The following is a 21,006-nucleotide window of genomic DNA, read 5'->3' as shown; positions in this document are numbered from 1 at the left end:
GAGCACAGTTCATAGTGATATGCAGAGTTAAATCTGGTGTGTGTGGTATGTTTATCTGAAGCAGATAGTTATCTGAACAGAGGTTTTGGTGCCACTTTATCAACAAGAAGTGTTATTGTGATAACTGCTGACATGAAGTTCTGGCAATGATTATAGGAGCGAGAGACGGCCATAAATGATAAGCAGTGTTCGTCTTGACTGGAGAACATGTGTGTGGTTATGTGTTGGCATGGAAGAACAATTTACTTTGATTTATGGATTCAAAAACACAACATAAAGACTCAGGAGATCGGGTCACATTTCTTAAATAATTTAATTGCAAAAGGGTCTTTTAAAAATATTTCTACAAGAATGCATCATCATTTTTTTTTAGTAATTTGTTGTGTATGTCTGCACCATTAAATACATCTTAATGCTTTTCAAAGAGGAATTAACAATTGCATTTCTCAGCGCTTTACTCCGTCCCCCTCCTCGCAGTTCACTATACATGTACAGTACTCTCTGAAACATCTCACTTCCTTGTATATGAAGAGGGGGGTTTTTAAAAAGTGACCAAAAGACAGATGTGGAGGGAGATTGTTAGAAGACAGAGGAAAAAGACAGTACTGTATATATTTATTTAAAACAGACAACTGAAGAAATAAAGTTGGTTATAAGTGAAGGGTGGGCGTGTTGGACGACCTGCGGAGGATGTAAAAATAGGGAACCAAAGGTGGAAGGAATGTTGGGGAATCCTGTTGGCACACAAAGAAATAACCACATCTGACAAAGCCTAAACTCTGCTGATCAAAGTGTTTCTGTATAAAAATGGCAATCCTTATATTTCACACACTCTCACACACACACACACACACACACACAGTCCATAACAGTCCATCTTAATTTCAGCAACGTGTGCAGTCAGAAGTTTCCTCTCTGCGAATGTTAAATATTAACCATGAATGTGTGAAAAATCCAGTTAAAGAATAAATGGTTTGCAGTTGATGTGGCGGCGGTTTAATCATTTTAAGATGCGCTACAGTGCCAGTCGAGCTCATCACTCACGGACGGTTGACTTTTGTGAACGCACCCCCGGACTCCGGCGCGCCACGTGCACCTCATCAATAGTTCATGCGAGTGCCAAAGCGCTGCCATTTTTCAAGAGTGGGCACGTCTGCCATCTGATTGTGTTTAGCCCCCCCTGCTCTATTTTTATGCTCATCAACTGTCTGTTTTTGGTGCGACTTTGCAACAGTGGGGCTTAGCTGATTGAATGATTGAGCTGAATGCAGGAGGGAGAAATGTTGTATATTCTTGGGAGACTTTTAGGTAAAAGTGAGCATCTGATTGCATTAATTCGGCTCTTCTCTTGTCTCCAAACGTAGACTATGTCAGTCCTTTTTCAATCAAAATGCTGTTTTGCTTTGGGGAGAAACAAAATATCCCGCAGAATGAGATCAAGACAAACTGTTTGCTCATCTAACAGGCTCTTTCAACACTTTTTCATCGCAGTTTTTGGGATACGAGACTTATTTCCTGTATAGTTTGAGTACACGACAGTTAAATTACTACTTGATTGTGTACTACCACTGTTACAGGTTAGTAAGCCCTTTGCAGAGTGTACTAGTAGTGAAAACGTCTGTATGTGGTATAAGATGAAACGATATCAAACGGGAAACACATTTGCATAATATCCTCCATGGCTTTTGAAGGGACTCAAAGGAGAGGCTGACAAAAGTAATATGGGAAGACACACTGCATGGCTATCATTACACACCTAACTAATAATATTCACATATTGCATTGATCAGCTCCAACCCAAACAATATGGAGACTGTCATGGAAGATCACACCAAGTGGTGCAGCCAGCCCCATCCCTTTTAATAATCCACTACCTTCAAACACCCCTCCGTGAGAAGTGCAAATAGTACGGTCTCCGTGATGCAGCTGCTATCATTTAGGACGAGGGGGTCTGCAGATTTTGGCTGTCTGCGTGCCAGGGCTGTTGATCCTGCACTGTACTAATCACGCAGCAGCCCGAGCTGAGACAGGATGATTGCAGGCCAGACAGGAAATGAAGAGAGATAATGATAGGTCAGCGCGCCGTATGTCTGCGCTCGCTTCATGCTCGTATCGTCGCAGTGCCAGATTGGCTGCCGCATTAATCGACCTGACAGACAAAGACCAATAGGTTTCTCTCTTTGACAGCTCTGGATCCTCCGATGAGGATCCTGTTGCAGGGAGGCAAAGCATAGGTCTAGTGATGGAGCTCCGCCTCTGGGGCGATTGAGATGATTGGCAGGTAGGCAGGAGATGACTCTTTAACTGTCCAACATAAAAATGGTTTGGGAGGATCCCATTGTTGGAGGTGATGGTAAATAAGTCAAAATAAAACCTAGTGAAGCCACAGAGATGCATGTGAGTGGTTTTGAAGGAGGTTTTCAGTTGGAAAAATGTGCCTAGAAGACAATTAGTAACAGCTCAGTGCTTCACAGATGCTCTTTATGTTGAGAATGAGAATGGATTGGGGAAGCGTAATATCCAGTTCAGGTGAAACACACAAACTTGAACACAGACACTCACACACAACAATGGACGGAGCGCAAAAAGGCGAAATGTACTGCAGTCTAACCACGGGTGTTGTTCATCTCTTTCTTTCCACCTCCATTCTCTCTCTCTCTCTCTCTCTCTCTCTCTCTCTCTCTCTCTCTCTCTCCTTACTTTGCTTTCTGTTAATTTCACTCCGAATCAAACATTTCACAACAACACTTCCATTTTTGTCAAAACACCATTTTTTCTTTTGTTATTTTATCGTATTTTTGTTACAAAACATGTACAGGCTGTTTAGAACAACAACAAAAATACAATATCCAATTTATATGCAATTTCTTTTTGTTTAATAATGAGCAATTCATTAGGCGAATCCTCTTGGAGTTTCTCTTCCTTCTGATTGTTCCAATGTCCCAAATACAGTCCATCTGGGTGTTGGTTGGGGGGGTGGGGTGGGGTTGGGTGGGGTTGGAGGGCAAGGTACAAATAAATACATTGGGCGGGATGTCAAGAAATTAAAACAATAATTTTGATTATTTCTAAATCCGGATAATAGTAAGTAGAAAGTAAGGTGTCCATCATGATTTCTCTCAGTTTCTGCATGGTGCATGTAGTGTATGTATATATGTATATATATGTATATACATATATATATATATGCATGTCCTAAGTTCATTTCTTTTGGATTCAGTAAAAAAGAATGTTTAACAGTTGTCCACAGAATATAGCGTAAATTGTTTCAGATATATTTGCTCCTTGTCACGGTTCAGTTCATGCGTTAATTCTCCACGGTGGCAAATAGCGGAAGCTGTATTGTACAGTATACTTGTGTGCAACTCGACACACCCGCACGTCCAAGCACACTTAATCACACATACACGCACACATGCGCACGCACACATACAAAAAACACACACAAAAGGCCAAGTGGTCTTTCTATAGTGTTGCCACAGTCCTTGTCTCCCCTTAATCACATAAAGCGTCCAGTAGGGGGTACTTGGGTTCGACCGGCCGTTTTGAAACTCTCCCAAAAAAATGTGTAAGAAAGCCCAAAAAAAAGGTGTGTGGACAAACAAAAATAAAACATTTGTTTTATGTGTAAAAAACACAGTTGATGAGCAGGTGATCCCAAGCTGTGGAGCTATCCTGAGTCACTGCAGGTCGGGGGTGAAGAGGTCGTCTGGTGACCTTTCTGAGGATTCAGCCAAAACAAGTGTCCAAGAAAAATGTGGCTGCCCTCCTTTGACCTTTCTGACCTCTGTCATCCTCTTGACCTTTGACCTCAGCCCATCGTAAATACTCCTCCGCCACCTCGCCCTTCTCCAGCAAGTGCCCTTTTAGATAACACACCTTCAATATGAAGATGGAGAACGACACACACGTGCACAGTAAAACAACTTCTATCAGGGGAAGGATTGTCCTCTCTCTATCTCCTGTGGGTTCTGAAACACCTCCTGTTTTTTTGTCTCCTTTTTCACTTTTTTATACAAAACCAGGGGGCGTTCGTTCTTTACTACTTATTACGTCCATCAAAGCTGGGTTGAGAGGTCACGGGGAGGGGCTCTTGCGTGACATTTCAGTTACAGGGCTAAGGCCAACCTCACTAAAACACACATGCATGCAAACGTCAACCCACACCAGAGCTGGTGAGGCACGCATGGGATATAAGGTGGGGGGAGGGTTAACTCGTCTTCCTCTTTCAAAAACACACTAATTCTGATTGGATGGAAAAAGCAACAATGACGAATAACAAAAAAAAGCAGGAACAGGAAATGGAAGTGGTAGTGAAATAAAGGAAAATAAAATAGTCAGAGGCACTGCAAGCCAGTTTCATAGCGTCTAATTGGCAGAGATGGGTCAGGCAGCTAGGGTTTTCCAATGGCTCTCTCTGGCACAGTTCCTCCCCCCTTTTTCCTGTCTGGCTGTCCTTCGACTGCATCGGTCTGTGTGTCCCGTCGCTCACACCTGGACAGGAAGTGTTTGGTTCATCTGTAGTCTCATGTCCTGAATGCTACCGAGGATCTTCTTCTGATGGCCGGCCAACGTTACCCCTATCCGCAGCAAGTCCCTGCGGGAGAAAGAAGAAAGGAGAAGGAAATAAGAACAGGTGGCTCAGTCGTAAAAAAAAGGTAGTCCAAAAGTAGACAAACATCACATGTTCCAAGTTGAAGTGCATATTTCACTTTTCGCCCGCGAGTACACACACACTCTACCAGGTGGGAACAGAGACAGCACCTTGGCAATCACCCATAAAACGGCTTCCAGAGGGTATGTCAACAAAATGGGGACACTCATCCAGTGAATGCTGGTCTTAATGCAACATACTGGTGTTGCCCGGCAGGTTGGTAAGAGCAGGAGAGTCAAAGCACCATAACGTGAAAGTTAATGATTAAAGAGCAAACTTAGCTACTGTTCGGCAGCTGGTAAACTTCACACACCACTTAGCTTTAGAAACAGGGAAGCAGAAGATCTTTATTTTGTAAGATACTTTACTGATTACTCAGTTAGGAGTATCATTCATACATAGAATGGGTCTGTGTGTCAGTAAATCAGCTTTAACTCGGCCGCTGTTGCACAATATTCCTCAAAATCCAAGAAAAACTACAGCAAATGAGACTGGAAAGTGTAAATGAGTGTTTTAGCCGAGGGCTCATGGCAGCTACGGTGTGATCTTTAGAGTAAGTGGAGGGCCTTAACCTCGGGTTGAGCGTGCAGTGGGAAAATGTGAAAATGTTGACATACTGTGCTGTACAGTTGACATTAAAAAGGCCTGGGAGAGCGCACCTGCTTTGGCCGTCATTAGTCAGACGGCGTAATCTAATCATCATGGCCATGTTGGTTTAACGCCGTACAATTATATCACGAGAACCTCTCTTTTCCGCTCGCTTGTTTGATTTCCCCAGTCGATAGCTGAGGAGAGAGCGGACGGCGTCTGCATGGGGCGGCGATTAGCTGACTGTTGGGGCTCTGCCATAGTCTGCGTCCTCTCCGTTCACTCACACACAAACACAGATACTGGATAATCTAATATTACACGCAGACACCATACACTCTGCTTGTCTCAATGACTTTGTGGCCCCATCCATTTTAGAACAAAAAGTGTGCACCTGAACTCACACAAACGCACACAAACACTCTGCACACCCGTCCTCTCCAGAGCTAAATAAGGGTGCATCTCTGCAATTTCACACAAATAAATGGTGTTTTGTTTTTTTCATATTTCGCCATCGCCATCAGGGCAGCGATGGAGGATGAAATGATAATAAATGGGTGCCATTAGAGGAATTACTGGCCATTAAGGGCAACAGAGAGCCACAGTACACCACACCTGTCAGCCTGGCCAAATTGAAACAAATTACCCCCACCTCCATTGCCTATTATGCAGCTAATGAGGATAATTTATTTATCATTATAATCCTAATTCATTTATTTGATCGTCTCTGGCCCTCCAATTTCCAGGACTCCCATTACATCATTTCCTGTTTGTAAACACAGCAGGAGGCGGCCAATCGTCAAGGTCAACTGGAGATCGTAGTTGAGGAAGTGGGACGATTGCTCGCTGAAAAATTGTAGTACGCTGGTGAATTGTGTCCATTGTGTACCTGATTTGTTGGCTTCTGAAGCAGGTGATTGTTATTAGTCCCCTCCTGATTACATAATCCTCCCCGTTCTACAGCAAACCTATCCTGATTGGTCAATTACATCCCAAATTACAGGAAAAGCATGCAGGATCTTGTGATTTCCCATCTTGTACTTAATAATCTATCTCTCGCTCATGTCTCTTGGCAAGTTGTGTTGCCAGTAAATCTCCCCCATTCTTTTATTTCCCCCCTTTATACATTACATTATGTGTTCATAAATACTGGAACACATAACAGTAAAAGGCATGATACTGTACGTCTTCAAAGCGTGATTTATCTTCATAGCACAGCAGATATATTTCTGAAATGTCTGCTTAATGTACCAAAATAAAATGTGCTTTTATTATTTTATCCTTCCCATCTGTTATTCATTTCATGTCGGAGCATAATCGGAGCCACTTTTCCCACGTCTTATCATGTTTAATTTAGCCATGGGACTATTTTTATTCCCTCAAGGTCAATCCGTGCGACTCTAATTTGACTCTCAAACTCAAGCCCGGTCAATCACTTTAGGCCTGATTAGCTGAATCCGCTCCCTCTCCACTCACTCTGCTGTCATCTGGGCCACCAGGTCAAAGGAAGCAAATCCGGCGTTGACGAAGTTGTCACGGTAGCGGCTCATCTTGATGGCGTCCAGCCAGTCCCCCACAGTGGTGAAAGTGGTATAGTCTGGCACACAACGGTCAAGCAAGGGCTGGGATACCCTACATTGGGGAGGGGAGGAGGGAGAAAGAGAAACAGAGAGAGAGAGAGAGGGTTAAGGTCGTCACTCTGATGCCTTTACCGGCAAACCTCACCCAGGAACGCCCCCCACTGAGCGCCACCTCTCCATCTCTCCACCTCTCCTCCTCTCTCCTCTCCTCTCCTCCACATATAGGGAGTTGTGTGCAGGGGGGGTGAGTGAGGTGAGGGGGGTCACTTTAATGACTGTGGAGAGACTGGCTGGAGGCGTGGGTGGTGGTGGTGGGTGGAGGATGCTGCAGCTGGTGAGGCAAGGTGGGATGTGTTCATAGAGCAGATGTCGAATCTGGTCTTGAATGATGACGACACAAATTGAAATCAACAAGGAACCAGATCAGATTCATGTTAAGAAACTATGATTGTTTGCTTTGATTACAACAACAGGTGTCATAGTAACCAAGTGAGTATGTTTTTTATTCAAGAATGCATTTATCGGCAGCATCGGTGATGTAAAGGCGCCCACACATGACCAGCTCTGCACTGGCTGTGCCATTGTTTTCCTTCGGGGAGAGCGGTGTCACCCCACTTGGCGGAAGCGCTACCCTTGGCGTGGCGCACCGCTCGAAATTTCCACCGTGCGCTGCGCTCAAAGTTCAAATTATTTAAACTTTGACCTCGGTTGCCGCTGACCTTTCAAAGTGCAACCAATAAGAAAACAGCTGCAACTGTTGTTGTTGCCTAGAAACAGTGAATGGCGTTCCTTGTGCACTGTTTTATAGCATATTATACCTGCGCTGCACTTTGCCTCTACATGGCTCTGTGCCTTAACTCGGGGTGAGCGAAGAGCAGATTTCATATCATGTGAAGGCAGCTTAAGAATGTGGAATGGGCTATGTTTGCCATGTGAAACCCTGGAAATATCTGGAGAGCTCTCTTCCTGTTTGTTGGCCCCTGTTCTTCTTGTTTCAGTGAGATGTCACTGAAATCCAATCTGAGTGGTTGTACTGAGTTGCACTTTCAAACCACATACAAATGTGGTTTAAATCTGATCTGGGAAGATTGGATACCATGCGGTTTTTGCTCAATCAAATGCTTAAATCAGATTTGGTGCTTAACTGAGCTTAACTAGTAACCTTATGCTTTTGCAGTACATTGTCTCAGGGTGTGTTTGAATGTATATGTTCTTTCTGGAACGTCATCCGAGGTTGGCAAGACAAAAAGGTAACACAATCCCACAGAAGTGGAAAGACATTTCGGGGAAACGCTTCATGACAATGGAGAATTATCTTTGGAATGTAAACACAGATGCCGTTCACATGTGTGCGTGGTTGCAGGGCAGGGCTGAGTCATGAACCTTTCGGACACTGGCAACACATGGAAGGAGTGACTCACAAACCTGCAAGTGTGTGTGTGTGTATTCCCGAAAATGTGTTTTGAGTGTGTTTTGCATGTTCCTGCACACCTGTTGACAGCCCAAAAGAGCCTTTTTAAAGAACCCCCCTGTGCTGATCAATGCTGTAGATAGAGAGGCCACCTTGGGAGTTTTAATAAAACTGTGTTACAACTCAGAGAGAAGTGGAGCGGATGAACAAGAGAGGAGGCGGAGGGGGAGACGGGGAGCTGACGGAGGAGAAACAGATGAGGGAGCTGGCGAAGAGAAAGAGCGCCACTGTCTCCCCTCCTCTCTGCTCCGTTGATCCCTGTCATCCTTTTTGATGGCATTAGATTCATTAACAATTAAAAGAGGAATGGAGAGAGAAAGGAAGAAGAAAAGAGAAAAAGGCATGGAGGGGGAGTTAATAACAGTGATACAGAGGCTCCATTGAGTGGTGTAGATGGAGTGATTTTTAATAAGGCCTGTGCTTCGGAGCCCCAAGGCCTCGGGCCGTCGTTAACGCCAGACTCCGGCTTCTCTTAATGGAGTATTGTTAGTCGTCCTTCTCTAAAGTTGGCTTCAAAAGGGTGCTGGCCACATGTGAGCCACAAGCAGAAAATCCCAGCAGGGAAGCTGGGTAATATTGTCGTTTAGCCTAAATTCAAGGTCAGTGGTTAGGACTGTCAATGTTTTTCCAAAGGGTTAGACTATTCTGCATTGTCAAGAAGTTTCTGCGACTCAACAGTCGAAAAATAAACACAGATATGACTCAGGACACTGGAGCCAGAAGCCGAACATCACCAAACCTCAGCTGCTCATTCCACTTTCCACTTACAATGCGATAAGTACACACACAACCAAACGGACTTTCATTCCAGACAGTGCTAGCTAACCTCCAGCCACCCTTCACCGGCGACCAGGACGGCGGCATCATCTCTCACTCCTCCCTTGTTAGGTTCGTCGGCAGGAGGCCACCTCTCCGCTGGCCCGTTTAAAATCTCGTTAGTGGCTAATTAAAAGGCGCTGCCGCTCTCTTTTTTTTGCATCGCCCTAATCGAGCTAATTAACCACAAGCTTAATCTTCTAAGAACGTCACTCCGGTGGCCAACCGAGACCCTGGCTTCCCCCATGAGCCCGAACCAGGATTGTCTGCGGCCCTCCCTCAGGACAGAAAGACCCTGATGCGGGGACAGATAGGTAGGTCACCCCCCCCTCCCTATCACACCAACTCCGCCACCTTCTCATCCTCCAAATTCTTTCCAAGAAACAGGTTGCGGAGGAAGGTGGTGCAGCTAAATGTAGATGTGACATCATTGATTGAGCTCCCAGTTGGCGGAGGAGTCGCTTTAAGGGCCGTATTGAGCTGATGGTAATTTAGATTTTTGCATAATGGCCCGGGCTGCATTTGTGAGAACTAAAGAGTTGTATGGGAAGAAATCTGCACTTTATAGGAGTTAAGATATTGTTACAGCTGAGTCACAGTTACTCACGTACACTGTATCAACTTGGATAAGGAATATTTGCATAGTGGAAATCATTATCGCGGTTGCTATAGCTCAGGTAGAAATGAAATGGCTCAGCCAGTACTCTCACGGCTGGTGACTTCATTCAATAATCTAATGACCTGTTACTGTAATCTATCACAAGAGTCCAGCAGATCTCCTCAACATATGACCTCAGAAAACCATAGAAGATTTTTAGAAAGCAATCAGCACTAATATCATTATGCAATGACCATAATGTGACATTATTGCCCTTTATGAAGATCCCTAATCCACTTAATAAAAACTCAAACTCCAAAGAGAAACAGCATCACAGTTAAAGTCGATTTCTATTATCACCAGCTCCGCCGAGCATACACAAGATGCTGAACTTAATGTGACCGACGTGCTTTTTATATCAGAATATTACAACTCACCCAGAGGACTGTGCGCTGTTGGTGACCACCTTGAGGCTAGCGGCGTTGCGGATAAGCTTATCTAGCGTGGCCACAATCTGGGTGAATTTGGGTCGCAGGTTCCTCTCTTTCACCCAGCAGTCTAACATGAGCTGGTGCAGCGCTGTGGGGCAGTCCATGGGTGGGGGCAGTCGATAGTCCTGCTCCACGGCATTTATCACCTGAGGAAAGGATGACAGAGAAATCACAATCACTTCTAATCACCGAGTGCGGTTGTGGAGGGAGGACGGGAACACAAGGAGAGAGATGGGTCAATGGAAACAGCAAGTGAGGGAGGACAGAAGAGGATGAATGAGGGAAATGATGGGAGAGTCGGAGATAAACAGGAAAAATGCTTTAGGGGATGAATAGAAATAAGGGCCAGAGGAAGATCAGCTTTGAGTGGTAGTTGTGGGTGGGTATGCAGAGAGAGAACGGCTTTTGGACAGTGATGGAAGTGGTTTAAATATCTACATTTCTATATTCTAATGCAAAATGCTATTTTAAAGTTGAATATTTAAACAGAATGCCTTTTCTTACTAATTATTAATATACGGTATATGTCACATTAATTTGAAAAAAAGAAAATCCTCATATCAGCTTACATCTTGATTGCTCATGTCCCAGTACGGCCGCTCGCCGTACGACATCACTTCCCACATGACGATGCCGTAGCTCCACACATCGCTGGCCGAGGTGAACTTCCTGTAGGCAATCGCCTCGGGAGCCGTCCAGCGAATGGGGATCTTGCCCCCCTGTGGATATGCGAATGAGTAGGTGAGCATGAAATACTGGAGGGATGGATCACAAACACAGATCACACACATACAAGAGGGAGAGAGAGGGTGAGAAAAACACAGTCTAAGGGAAATGTCGATGCACAACACATGGGTGCATGCTGCAGAATCCCCAAACGCCACGTACATACGAGGTTAGTAACACGGTTACAGAAAATGATACGCACAAAGACGTGAAGCTAGAAGAATATTTAATGTGCTACAAACTGTATTTTTTAACATCAATGCATCACCATCACAGATAGAATCCTTTCATATAACTACCAGACTAACTGAACTGTTGCTGAGGTTAGAGCACTGTCTCTCAAAGTCTCTCAAAGTCAAGAACGCACGTCCCAATTAACACCATTGCTTCCTGTCACCAAGACATTGTAACATATTGAGAAGGCTTTAGCTGAGTTGCACTGGAAGAAGAGAGCCCCTTAGAAGCACACAAACTAAACTTCTGTCCGCCAAAGGAGGTTGCCTATCTTTACACCAGAGCTCAGGCTCATCTATGACAATTATACTCAATCTCAAAGGACCCCATCCTATGTGCCTTAACCTGCTTTGACAATTTTACATGTTGTGTCATGCGAGAATAGGCAGCCTGTTTTCATTCCCAGGGTGTCAAATACTGACGCTTTGTCACGGCCGTCGGCGTGTGTACCACTGCGCAAGGGACCCTTTAGTGCGTGGTTAAAGCTTTACTATGTAGTTCTTTCCTAAACCTAACTCAATGGTTTCGTTGCCTAAACCTAAAGTGACGATAAGGATCTTGCAAAATGTCAGCTTCAGTGGAAACATGTAGTAGCATGTCCAGGCAAAACAACTATATAGCCATCAAAGTATCCATCATTCTGCCCTTTGGAGGTAGGCCTACTTTTGTGACTCCAAAATCTCACAAATTCAGCGATAAACATTCATTCAGCCGCATTACTTTTTTTTTTCAAATCCATTGTTTCAATATTCTTATTTTTCCTATCTTCCCCTGCCCTCCACAGTGAAAACAAACCTACTGTCTTTCTACCCATAATGGTCGTGTCATGTAGGAACAGACTTGACACAGATGCATTTTGGAATATACTTGGCAATGCTGTTGATTCATTTGTAAAAAATGGCTAAAATTAACACAATTGGTGATGTATTGATGTTAAAACGTTACATGTAGCACCTTTAAACATTGATTCCAAACATGAATACACAAACACATACACACAGTAATACACTGTGACTCACCAGGGAGCTGGTGTAGGTGGGGTCCGTAGGGTCGTCCTCGAGGAAACGAGATAGACCGAAGTCAGACACCTTACACACCAGATTACTGTTGACCAGGATGTTACGGGCGGCCAGGTCTCTGTGCACGTAGTTCATGTCTGACAGGTACTTCATGCCTGCTGCGATACCACGCAGCATGCCAACCAGCTGGATCACTGTGAACTGCCCGTCATTGAGCTGGCATGGGAAGAGAGAGAATGGCAATGATAGATTGGATTGTAGATCAAGGTTGCATGTTCAAAGGAATATATGCTAGACTCCCTTTTACCTTTATTTGCCCTCCCGGTCTTTCTTTTTTTTCAATGTCTCTTACAGTACTTTCATTGCATATGTCCTCGTACCTGCATCTTTCATCTCCTATCACTTCACACTGTAACGTCTTTCTCTTTTCCATCCCCCCCTTCCCCATTTCTCTGGCAGACAATGTATGATGTGACTTTGAGGCAGTGATTCATTGGAGACTGAGCTCTTTGTAAATGTCACCTGTCGCCTGAATGCGGCATTTGTCAGATAACCATTGTGGGCTCTGCGGCAGAGCTTAAGAAGACCTTTTATGGCTCCGAAGAAAGTGAATAATTAAAAGCGAGATCAAGCAGATTTGGTTGGGCTTATTTGCTGGATAGTGTTGCATTATTGATAAAATCACAGATTCATGTTTTATAGGGAGTCGCTATTATTAGAGCTGCGTAATGTGTTTGTGGTGCCGGTTGTGTTTTCTCACCCTTAAGAATGAGTCCAGCGCTCCGTTCTCCATGAACTCGGTCACGATCATCACCGGCCGACTCTTGGTGACCACACCTTCCAGTCGGATAATGTTGGGGTGGTCGAACTGGCCCATGATGGAAGCCTCAGACAGGAAGTCTCGCCTCTGGCGGTCAGTGTAGCCCACCTTGAGAGTCTTGATGGCTACGATGATCTCCCGGCGCCCAGGCAGCTTGAGGCGACCGCGGCACACCTCGCCAAACTCTCCTGCAAGAGCCCACGTAAGCCAGTCGGAGAAATTGGCAAAAGAGGAGTAGAAGGAGAGAGAGAGAGAGAAAGAGGGAGGGGAGAGAGGCATGACGGAAGAGTGGAGGAGAGTGGGGGAAAAGAGGGGAGAGGGGACAGTTAACTGGTTAGAACCAAGGAGCCAGGGAAGGGTAGCAGGAGGGGTGGGACAGGGGGAACTGCAAGAGAAGCCAGGACTCTAGGCCAGTGTCAGGGGATGGTGGCGATGGGGGAGCATACAATGACTTTGTGCTGTTAAACTACGGATTAAAAGAAACGGCATGGTGAGTGTGAGGCATGATGACAAAATGTGAGATGATATAGAGTTGAAAGAAACGCACGTTCAAACGTAAAAGAAAGGGTAAAGCAGGGTTGTGAGGAGCTGAGGGGGGACGGAGAAAGAAGGAGAGGTGGGGTAAGGATCAGGGTGGGGGAGGGGGGTGCTATGCTTCAGAGTGGCTGGAGAAGCGGGCACAGGAAGAAGACATAGGTGGAGATAGAAGCTTGGGGGTTCTCGGGGTCGCGGACGCTTTACGTTTAGAGTCTACACCAAGCGTGTGCAAGGGTGCAAGAGGAATTAGGCGATGAGAGCGATGTGGGGGGAAGTCAGGGGAGAGAGGGATGATGGGATGGATTGATTGAGGAAGGGGGAGAGGAGAGGAGGGGGGACAGGGAAGACAGGGGTTGAGGGTTCGTCACTTTAAAAGGCGAATGCTGGGAAGCGACGGGTTTCAAGTAGTAGCCTCAGAAGTAGAAGAGCTGTCGTAGTAGTAGCAGCAGCAGTAGTAATGGTAGTAGCAGAAGCAGTAGTAGGGGACTCCCATCTCTGCCATCACAACGTCCTCCATTTTGGCTCAGATACAATGCTAAGAAAACTCAATTGGCACAGCCCTGCAGCTTTTGAGCAGATATATTACTATCCAATTATATCAAATACATCATATATTTTACTATCTACAACATCATCACGTTGGAGGAGGGGGTTTTCTAAAGGAGGGGACACAACCACATAATACCAGGAACAGGGGTTAAACATAGTGATCCAGCAGAAGCACTCTTTAATAAAGAGGTTCTCAAGACACTAACAAGTGGGCAGGGTCAGAGACGGCCAATCCTGGACAAGAAACATTTTAATATTTTACAACCCCATCCATAGGGGATCAATATTTCAGTGGGATGCAGGAGATAAATATTAGCCATGCTCCTTGGTAATAGGAATTGCTTTGTACAACCCAACACATCCCAAGGCTACTACACATAAAACTATTTAATGTAACCCATTTGATAAGCCTGTAGGGTCAGATCCTCCACATGGGCTTTCAGTAACAACTGTACAGTAATGGGTTTGTGTAAAATTCTTTCATTACACCTCACAGAACTCAAATGTGGGTGAAATTTAAAAAAAGGGAATTTCATGTGCAAATATTCAAAGTTATAAATTAACACAAAGTGTCTCTCTGTATAGAAAGTTACAAAAGAGGGCTGTAATTAACTCTCTCAATCCAGGATTGGGCTCCGTTTTAAGGACACTGGTGAAATGATAATCCATCATACAATAGGTAATACAGCTGCTCTAAATGGCATGGTAAACAACGTAAGGGTGCTAGGACTGTGAGTGACGCTAACTTAAAGCTAGTAATGCTTTAAACACAGAGTGCTGGAGACATCTGTAAGACTGAAAAGGGGTTCCTAACAGATGGCGAGTGTGGGAGGGGAGGGAGCAAGGAGGAGGGCTAGCGATGAATTGAGTGAAAGTACCGCTTGGTGTGAAGTCCTCTAACGGTATGGCCTGGAGGTGACTAGCAGTCTTCCCCCTGTAGCTCAGGAGCTTTGGTGGGTTACCTGCGCCGATGACCTCCTCGATCTTCACGCAGGAGACGTCGATCTCCTTGGCGAACTCGCGCACGGCCTCGTTGGGGTCCTCGTAGGTGAAGGGGTCGATGTAGACTTTCATTCCCGGCGTTACTATAGGGGATTCAGTGGCAAGAACAGGAAAGTGAATCTATGACGTCAAACTAAATTTGAACACCATGAAGTTCTGAAAACATATTCTTTATCCGCCAAGTATAGATCCTTTATAATACTTTATTAATGCACTAGATGATCAAACCAATTCATGTTACGTGAGCTGTTCTTTAGTGGGATGCTGAGTCATTAATGACTGAGCAGAAGTATAGGAATAATGCAGAGAGGAGGGGGCATCTCAGCAAAGAGACTTACTGTACTGCTGCAGTTTCTCTGTGTACTCCGACTCTGAACCGTTTCTCTGCTTTCTGTTGAGAGAGATGAAAACACAAACTGAGTCACGTGGTGCTCCACACAGCAGGGTGCAAACGCCGGAAAGGAACAAAGGCGGGAGGAGAAAACAGATCCCTAATAATGTCTGCAGAGATGTAGCCACGCTACGATGTTACATTGGGAAGCGAGGGATGCGCTGTAGATAAAGATTGGATCAATGCCTGGTGGTAAAATGATTCATACTTGGGGACTGCAGCACGGGCCTAAACAAAAAGATATCACAACATTGTGTGAAGCAGCAAGTGAAAGCCATTCACTGTCGGTACACGCACGAAATGAGCAGGCGAGACAAAAGCAGACTCAAACAGCAAGCTCAGCTGTCTCGCCTCTCTCGCCCTACAGACATCACACTGCTCGTTTCTGCCTCTTGTTTTCTCCTCGTGGACTCTCTCTCTCTCTCTTGCTGTCATTCTCTCCTTCCTTTTTCACCATTTCCCTTCTGTCTTTTTTTCGTATCAGTTTCTGTATCCTCATCTTCCTACACGGAGGTGGGGGGGGCAAAGATGATGACAGAGCGTGGGGGCTGGGTTGTTAAAATTACATGTTAATGTGCTTCCTTTGTTGTCTAACCAGTAACCAGGGCAATAATACCCGATGGTGATTTGCATCTCATTTCAAATTCTAATTCGGATCCGGAATATGCCGAAGCTCTGTGTTTTGTTTTATTACTATTTTCTCCTTCTTTTTCTTCTGTGGCAGTCGGAGCAGCGGCTAAGCCGAGACCCTGAGAGACACAATGTAGCGGTGTGAAAATAGAAGAGAGCGAAGAAGCGAGAGGGAGAGGTGGGGGAGCAAGGGAGATTATTATTCAGTCTAGCGTGACCGATGCCCACGCTTGTCAGCCGCTGCCTGAACTGGCTTGTGGAGGGAACCCAGTGGGCGCTAGTCGGCAGTGGGTGCCAGCCTTTCACAAGTACATACACACATGCACTGCATTTGCTGCTTGACAAATGAGTGGTAGAAGGATAAACGAGTGCGGTTAGACCCAGCTGATGCAGCGTCAGGCTTTTTGAAAGGTGCAACCAGCCGCTCTCGTCTTCCCAGTCGATTGGGCCCAGCAGACAGGGCCGCATCTGGGTTCTTTGTGGTCGGGCAAGCGCACAGTTGATTCTGAGTGCCGGGCCACGAGGACAGGCCTATCAGGCCCAACAGCTGCTCCGCCATGCTGTGTCCAGTGAGCAAAGTAGCATTTTGGCCAAAGCTGTTTACTATTCACAGATTCAGAAGGCTAATCTGGCATTCAGTGGCCTCACAGGTGGCGCAGCAATCCGCTGAGACTGTTCCGGGGTGGTTTGGAGGACATGCAAACAAAGTTGACATTTGAAGCTATCTCTTTTTTTTTTCAACTTCGAAGGGGAAAAAAAATGTCACAAATGTTTCTGTAAGTCCACGCTGTTTGAACATATTCTGTCGTAAATGAGTCAGTGCACACATGCTCATCTTTCACGTGTTCGGACTTTTTGAGAGGCTGAAAGAGAATTTATATTCTGACCTGAGGCAGACGATAGCGATGACCACAACTGCAATGATGAAGACCAAGGTGGCGGTGGCTGATCCCACAATGAGTGGCAGCTGCTCCTGCCATGACTTTGGAGGGTCGGCTTTAGGGGTCAAAGAGAAAAAAAGTAGTTACTTGGAGAACTTGTCACAAACATACGCCCACACTAGCCACAATCCATTTGTATAGCTGAAGACTGTGACACTGTGTGCTCTGCCACAAGTCTTGCTGTAGGCTTATATGCCTCTCACGCCCACTTCAGAATCTTAATCTTACATAGTTAACCATACCCTCATGATCCCGAGACTAATACATGCATTTATGAAGACTGCAAGATAGACTATTCAGCAAGAGGGTCGCAGGTTCTGTGTGGAGTTTACATGTTCTCTCCGGGTTCTCCGGCTTCCTCCCACAGTCCAAAGACATGTAGGTTTGGTTAATGTTGACTCCTAATTTGCACGTAGGTGTGAATGTGAGTGTGAATGGTTGTCTGTCTCTATGTGTCAGCCCTTTGATAGTCTGGCGACCTGTCCAGGGTGTAGCCCACCTTCGCCCAATGTCAGCTGGGATCGGGCTCCATCCCCCCCCCGCGACCCCGAATGGGATAAGCGGTTACAGATAGTGGATGGATGGATGTTTAATAATGGGTACAATGTAGAGTAAGAGTGAAGCCTCGTTTATACTCTCAAATGGACACGTAGTAGTTCTGTTTATACTGCCCGCTTGGCGCAGTAGTGCGTAGTGGCTGTGTGGTCACAACAAATTGGCGTTACACGGACGTCCGCACAGAGAACCCTCGCATACTCGTATAACTTCAGCTTGATGCTGATACCCTGACTGATTGCAAGGAAATGGTAGATTTTCACCAAATCAGAAGGCAATGTCTCTGCAAGGATTTCAGTCTTCTTGCATGATTAGGCACAGTAGCTTCTAGCTCTATAAGCTTTTGAGCCTCCATTATGTTCATAAACCTAAGCACAGCACTATTCTAGAGGTATTGCTGCTAAGCCACACATATCCCAATATATCCCTGGGTAATGAAGTAGGGAGTAACATACATTGCAGGTTGGTGCTGAAGTCGGCTGGGCTGCTGTAACGGCCGTAACCGGCCACTGTTCTGGCGCGGACCTGCACCACGTAAGGCGTACCAGGCTTGAGACCTTCAATGCGGGCGTTGCTTCGTTGGGCGGTCATGGTATGGGCGATGGCCTCACCCTGATCCTGCAGAGACAAAGACAGTCAACGATGAAAACAATACTAAATAGCCCCCTGTGTTGTGTCATTCATCAACATCCCCTCTCTGGTTTTCTACCCTCGCTTACGCACCAATCTAACCATGCAGGCCTGTGAAAAAAATATGGAGACAAGAGCGAGAGAGACAGATTGTAGCCGGTGTGTTAATTCAATGGGAGGAGGACATGACAACAAGCAGAGCAGATATACACTGAGAGCCTTTGTTCTCTCCCCGAGGCAGATCCAGTCACAACTCTCTGGGCCCCGGGAAAATACAGAAACTTTCTAATGCATGGATTGAGAGAGGACGGGGGATAAGAGGGAGGGCAAGAGGGAGAGATGGAATTAGGGGTACAGAAAAGGGCAGAGCATAATAGAAATATGGGAAAGGATTGGGAGGAGAGAAAGAGAGAAAAAGGAAGGAGGGATAGAGGGATGGGAAGAGGGGAATAAGTATGGGAGGATGATCACACAAGCTAAGATTGGGACTGGTGACTTGCCTCACTGCAACCATGTGTTTATCAGCAGAGGCATTGTTTTCCACATTTACAGAAACACAGATGAAACATGGACCATGCAAGTCAATGAAATTGGATTGAATTAGAGGCGTTGACTTACATTGCCGCTTACCTTCTCATGGTACTTAATCTCATAATCCAGAATGATTCCGTTGGGTTTCTCTGGAGGCAGCCAGGACAGGCTCATGGTGCTCGCTGTGGCCGCCATCAGGTGAACCGTGGGCACTGCAGACGGAGCTACACAGGGCAAAACAAAACAAAGCAAAATCCGCTTAATTTATCGTTTTCTATGTTATGTCTTTTCAAGTTCCGTGCCCTTTGTATGTCCACAGAAGCCCACATACAAAGTCTTAGGCTGTGGGCTTTGTGAAAAGCTTTGGCCAATAGTTAGTATGCAGAACCATTCCTCACTATTGCTCAAATTCTCCCTCCCGGAGTCCGCGGGGAGGGAGAGGGGATGTCTAATTCTCCTGTGACAAGAGAATCAAACTGCAAAACTGATGGATAAGTCTCTGGTACATGCAGTTCCCTCTGCCATACACACACTGCAGGCAAGCTTAGGGGCATGCACCCACATACAGATGTAGACTTTTCACTTGTCATTTAACTGCATTCATGCAGAACTACTGCTGCACTTTCACTCCAGACTCTTGAAGAAGTTTTTGGGAATAGTTTTCCTCAGTTTTCCAAATCCTATGCATTATGTACTGTGCATACACACACTCACAGTGTAGACATAATTTATATAATGTGCACACAAATAGACAGGTATGCATTGGTCCGTGGACACAGAGGAGCAAACAACACACTGGCCCTCCACCCACCTGAGCTTTTAGTGCTTTGTTCACATGTGCCTATTAATGGCCAAGTTCTGTCTGCCTCCCTGTCTCTCTTTCCTCTGTTCTAAGTTCAGGCTTGTTCTGTACCTCTGACTCATTCACTCCCTCCTCTCAGTCTACGGTCTACTCAGCTTTTGTTTCATAACTGTCAATCTCCACTTGTACCTTCTCTTCAAAAAATAAAGTTCCTCACTTTTTCGTACACTCACACAATCACCTTTTTAATTTCCCCTGTCCTCTTCAAGCTCTTCACTTTTCATCTTCCTTTTCACCACCGCAGACCTCCATCTCCGCTCTCTCAGTCTCTCTCCCTTCCTTCAAGCTTTTTAATCCCCAGTTTTTAGTTTCTTTCATCCTCCCCCTTGCATTTCCTTTCTCCCTCTGCTGCCTGCATTTGCGGCCAGACATCCTTCTGTTTCTCTCTCTCTTTGCTCCCCCCCCCCACCCTGCCATCCACCCAGGCCCACCACGTCTCTCTTTCTCCCCCAGAAGACAATGCTTCCTAGGCAGATCCCCTGGTTACTCCAGCCAGGGGATTAGGGGCCCTCCTCCGGGAGAAGACGTTGAAGTAACCATGGAGGTGGCCCCTGGGGCTTATCACCGCCCTAGTATTTATTTTGGTTCTTAAAAGGTGAATGCACATGCAGGGATGGTCTTGGGCACTACACCAGGGGATAATCTGATCACTCTCTTGCCCCCCCCCTCCTTTCTCTTCACCTCTTTTTGCACCCAACTGACCCCAAGCACCCAAGGATGGACAGTGGTCCCTGTCAGCCCAGTTCCGTACCCCTTGTAAAACAATGAGTCCCTCACGTGGGGCCCTGTAGGGCCTTTGGGTCTTAGACCCACACACAGAAGGCATTCCTAAAGCATCTTTTAGGAGCAGGAACACAAGGTTAGAGGTGAGGAGGACAAGGCCACGGAGAGAGGACATAGATGATGGGGGAAGGAGCAAGGGATAATCCTTGGTGTTGTTTAAGCCTGCAGAAATAGTCAATTTAACATAGCGACTAAACACACCCAAGGCACAACTTAAGAGCCCTGGGAGAACCTCAATAAAGAGACCAACCCACAAGAACTAAAGTGTAGGGTAAGCTCAACAGCACTGAGGCCATTTAAGGTCAACTGAACCAACTGAAATTGCCAGATTTCAGTAAATAATTGCAAAACTGATCAATCTACCTACCTACCCTCTCAGCAACCTACATACCTATTTAATCCCAAATCATTAACCCTGACATTGTACATCTCTGTGTTATGAGTAACACATCCAATAGCTCATCATTAATTTATTGTATGTATATGTATAGTATGTATATATAATGTGTATATATCAGCTGGGTTTCAGTCTTCTGATCTAAGTACTGATTGCTACATTGGCCTAGTTTCTGTTGTTGCTGTGGGCTGGAGGAGTGGT

The 21,006-nt window shown here is 45.6% G+C and overlaps 1 protein-coding gene across 11 annotated transcripts in view; it reads right to left on the bottom strand.

Moving 5' to 3' along the window:
• Positions 1-294: 294 nt before the first annotated feature.
• LOC119488331 (ephrin type-B receptor 3-like) overlaps positions 295-21,006 on the bottom strand; it is a 64,206-nt gene continuing 43,494 nt past the window's right edge. The window contains exons 6-16 of one of the 11 annotated variants that reach the window (XM_037769893.1): positions 18,851-18,987; positions 18,058-18,220; positions 16,994-17,102; positions 15,424-15,476; positions 14,962-15,180; positions 12,938-13,185; positions 12,178-12,393; positions 10,768-10,953; positions 10,145-10,344; positions 6,719-6,874; positions 295-4,597 (exon numbers count right to left, since the gene is read on the bottom strand). In XM_037769893.1, coding sequence (XP_037625821.1) covers positions 4,489-4,597; positions 6,719-6,874; positions 10,145-10,344; positions 10,768-10,953; positions 12,178-12,393; positions 12,938-13,185; positions 14,962-15,180; positions 15,424-15,476; positions 16,994-17,102; positions 18,058-18,220; positions 18,851-18,987 — 1,796 coding nt within the window. In that variant the 3' untranslated portion in view covers positions 295-4,488. The remainder of the gene's footprint in view (positions 4,598-6,718; positions 6,875-10,144; positions 10,345-10,767; positions 10,954-12,177; positions 12,394-12,937; positions 13,186-14,961; positions 15,181-15,423; positions 15,477-16,993; positions 17,103-18,057; positions 18,221-18,850; positions 18,988-21,006) is intronic. The other 10 variants (XM_037769896.1, XM_037769897.1, XM_037769899.1 and 7 more) reach the window with 10 other exon arrangements.

The sequence above is a fragment of the Sebastes umbrosus genome, chromosome 5 (genome assembly GCF_015220745.1).
Source record: "Sebastes umbrosus isolate fSebUmb1 chromosome 5, fSebUmb1.pri, whole genome shotgun sequence".
In the NCBI taxonomy this organism is placed as follows: domain Eukaryota; kingdom Metazoa; phylum Chordata; class Actinopteri; order Perciformes; family Sebastidae; genus Sebastes; species Sebastes umbrosus.
Note: the sequence above shows the minus strand (reverse complement) of the source record. Positions and strands in the feature narration are given on the sequence as shown.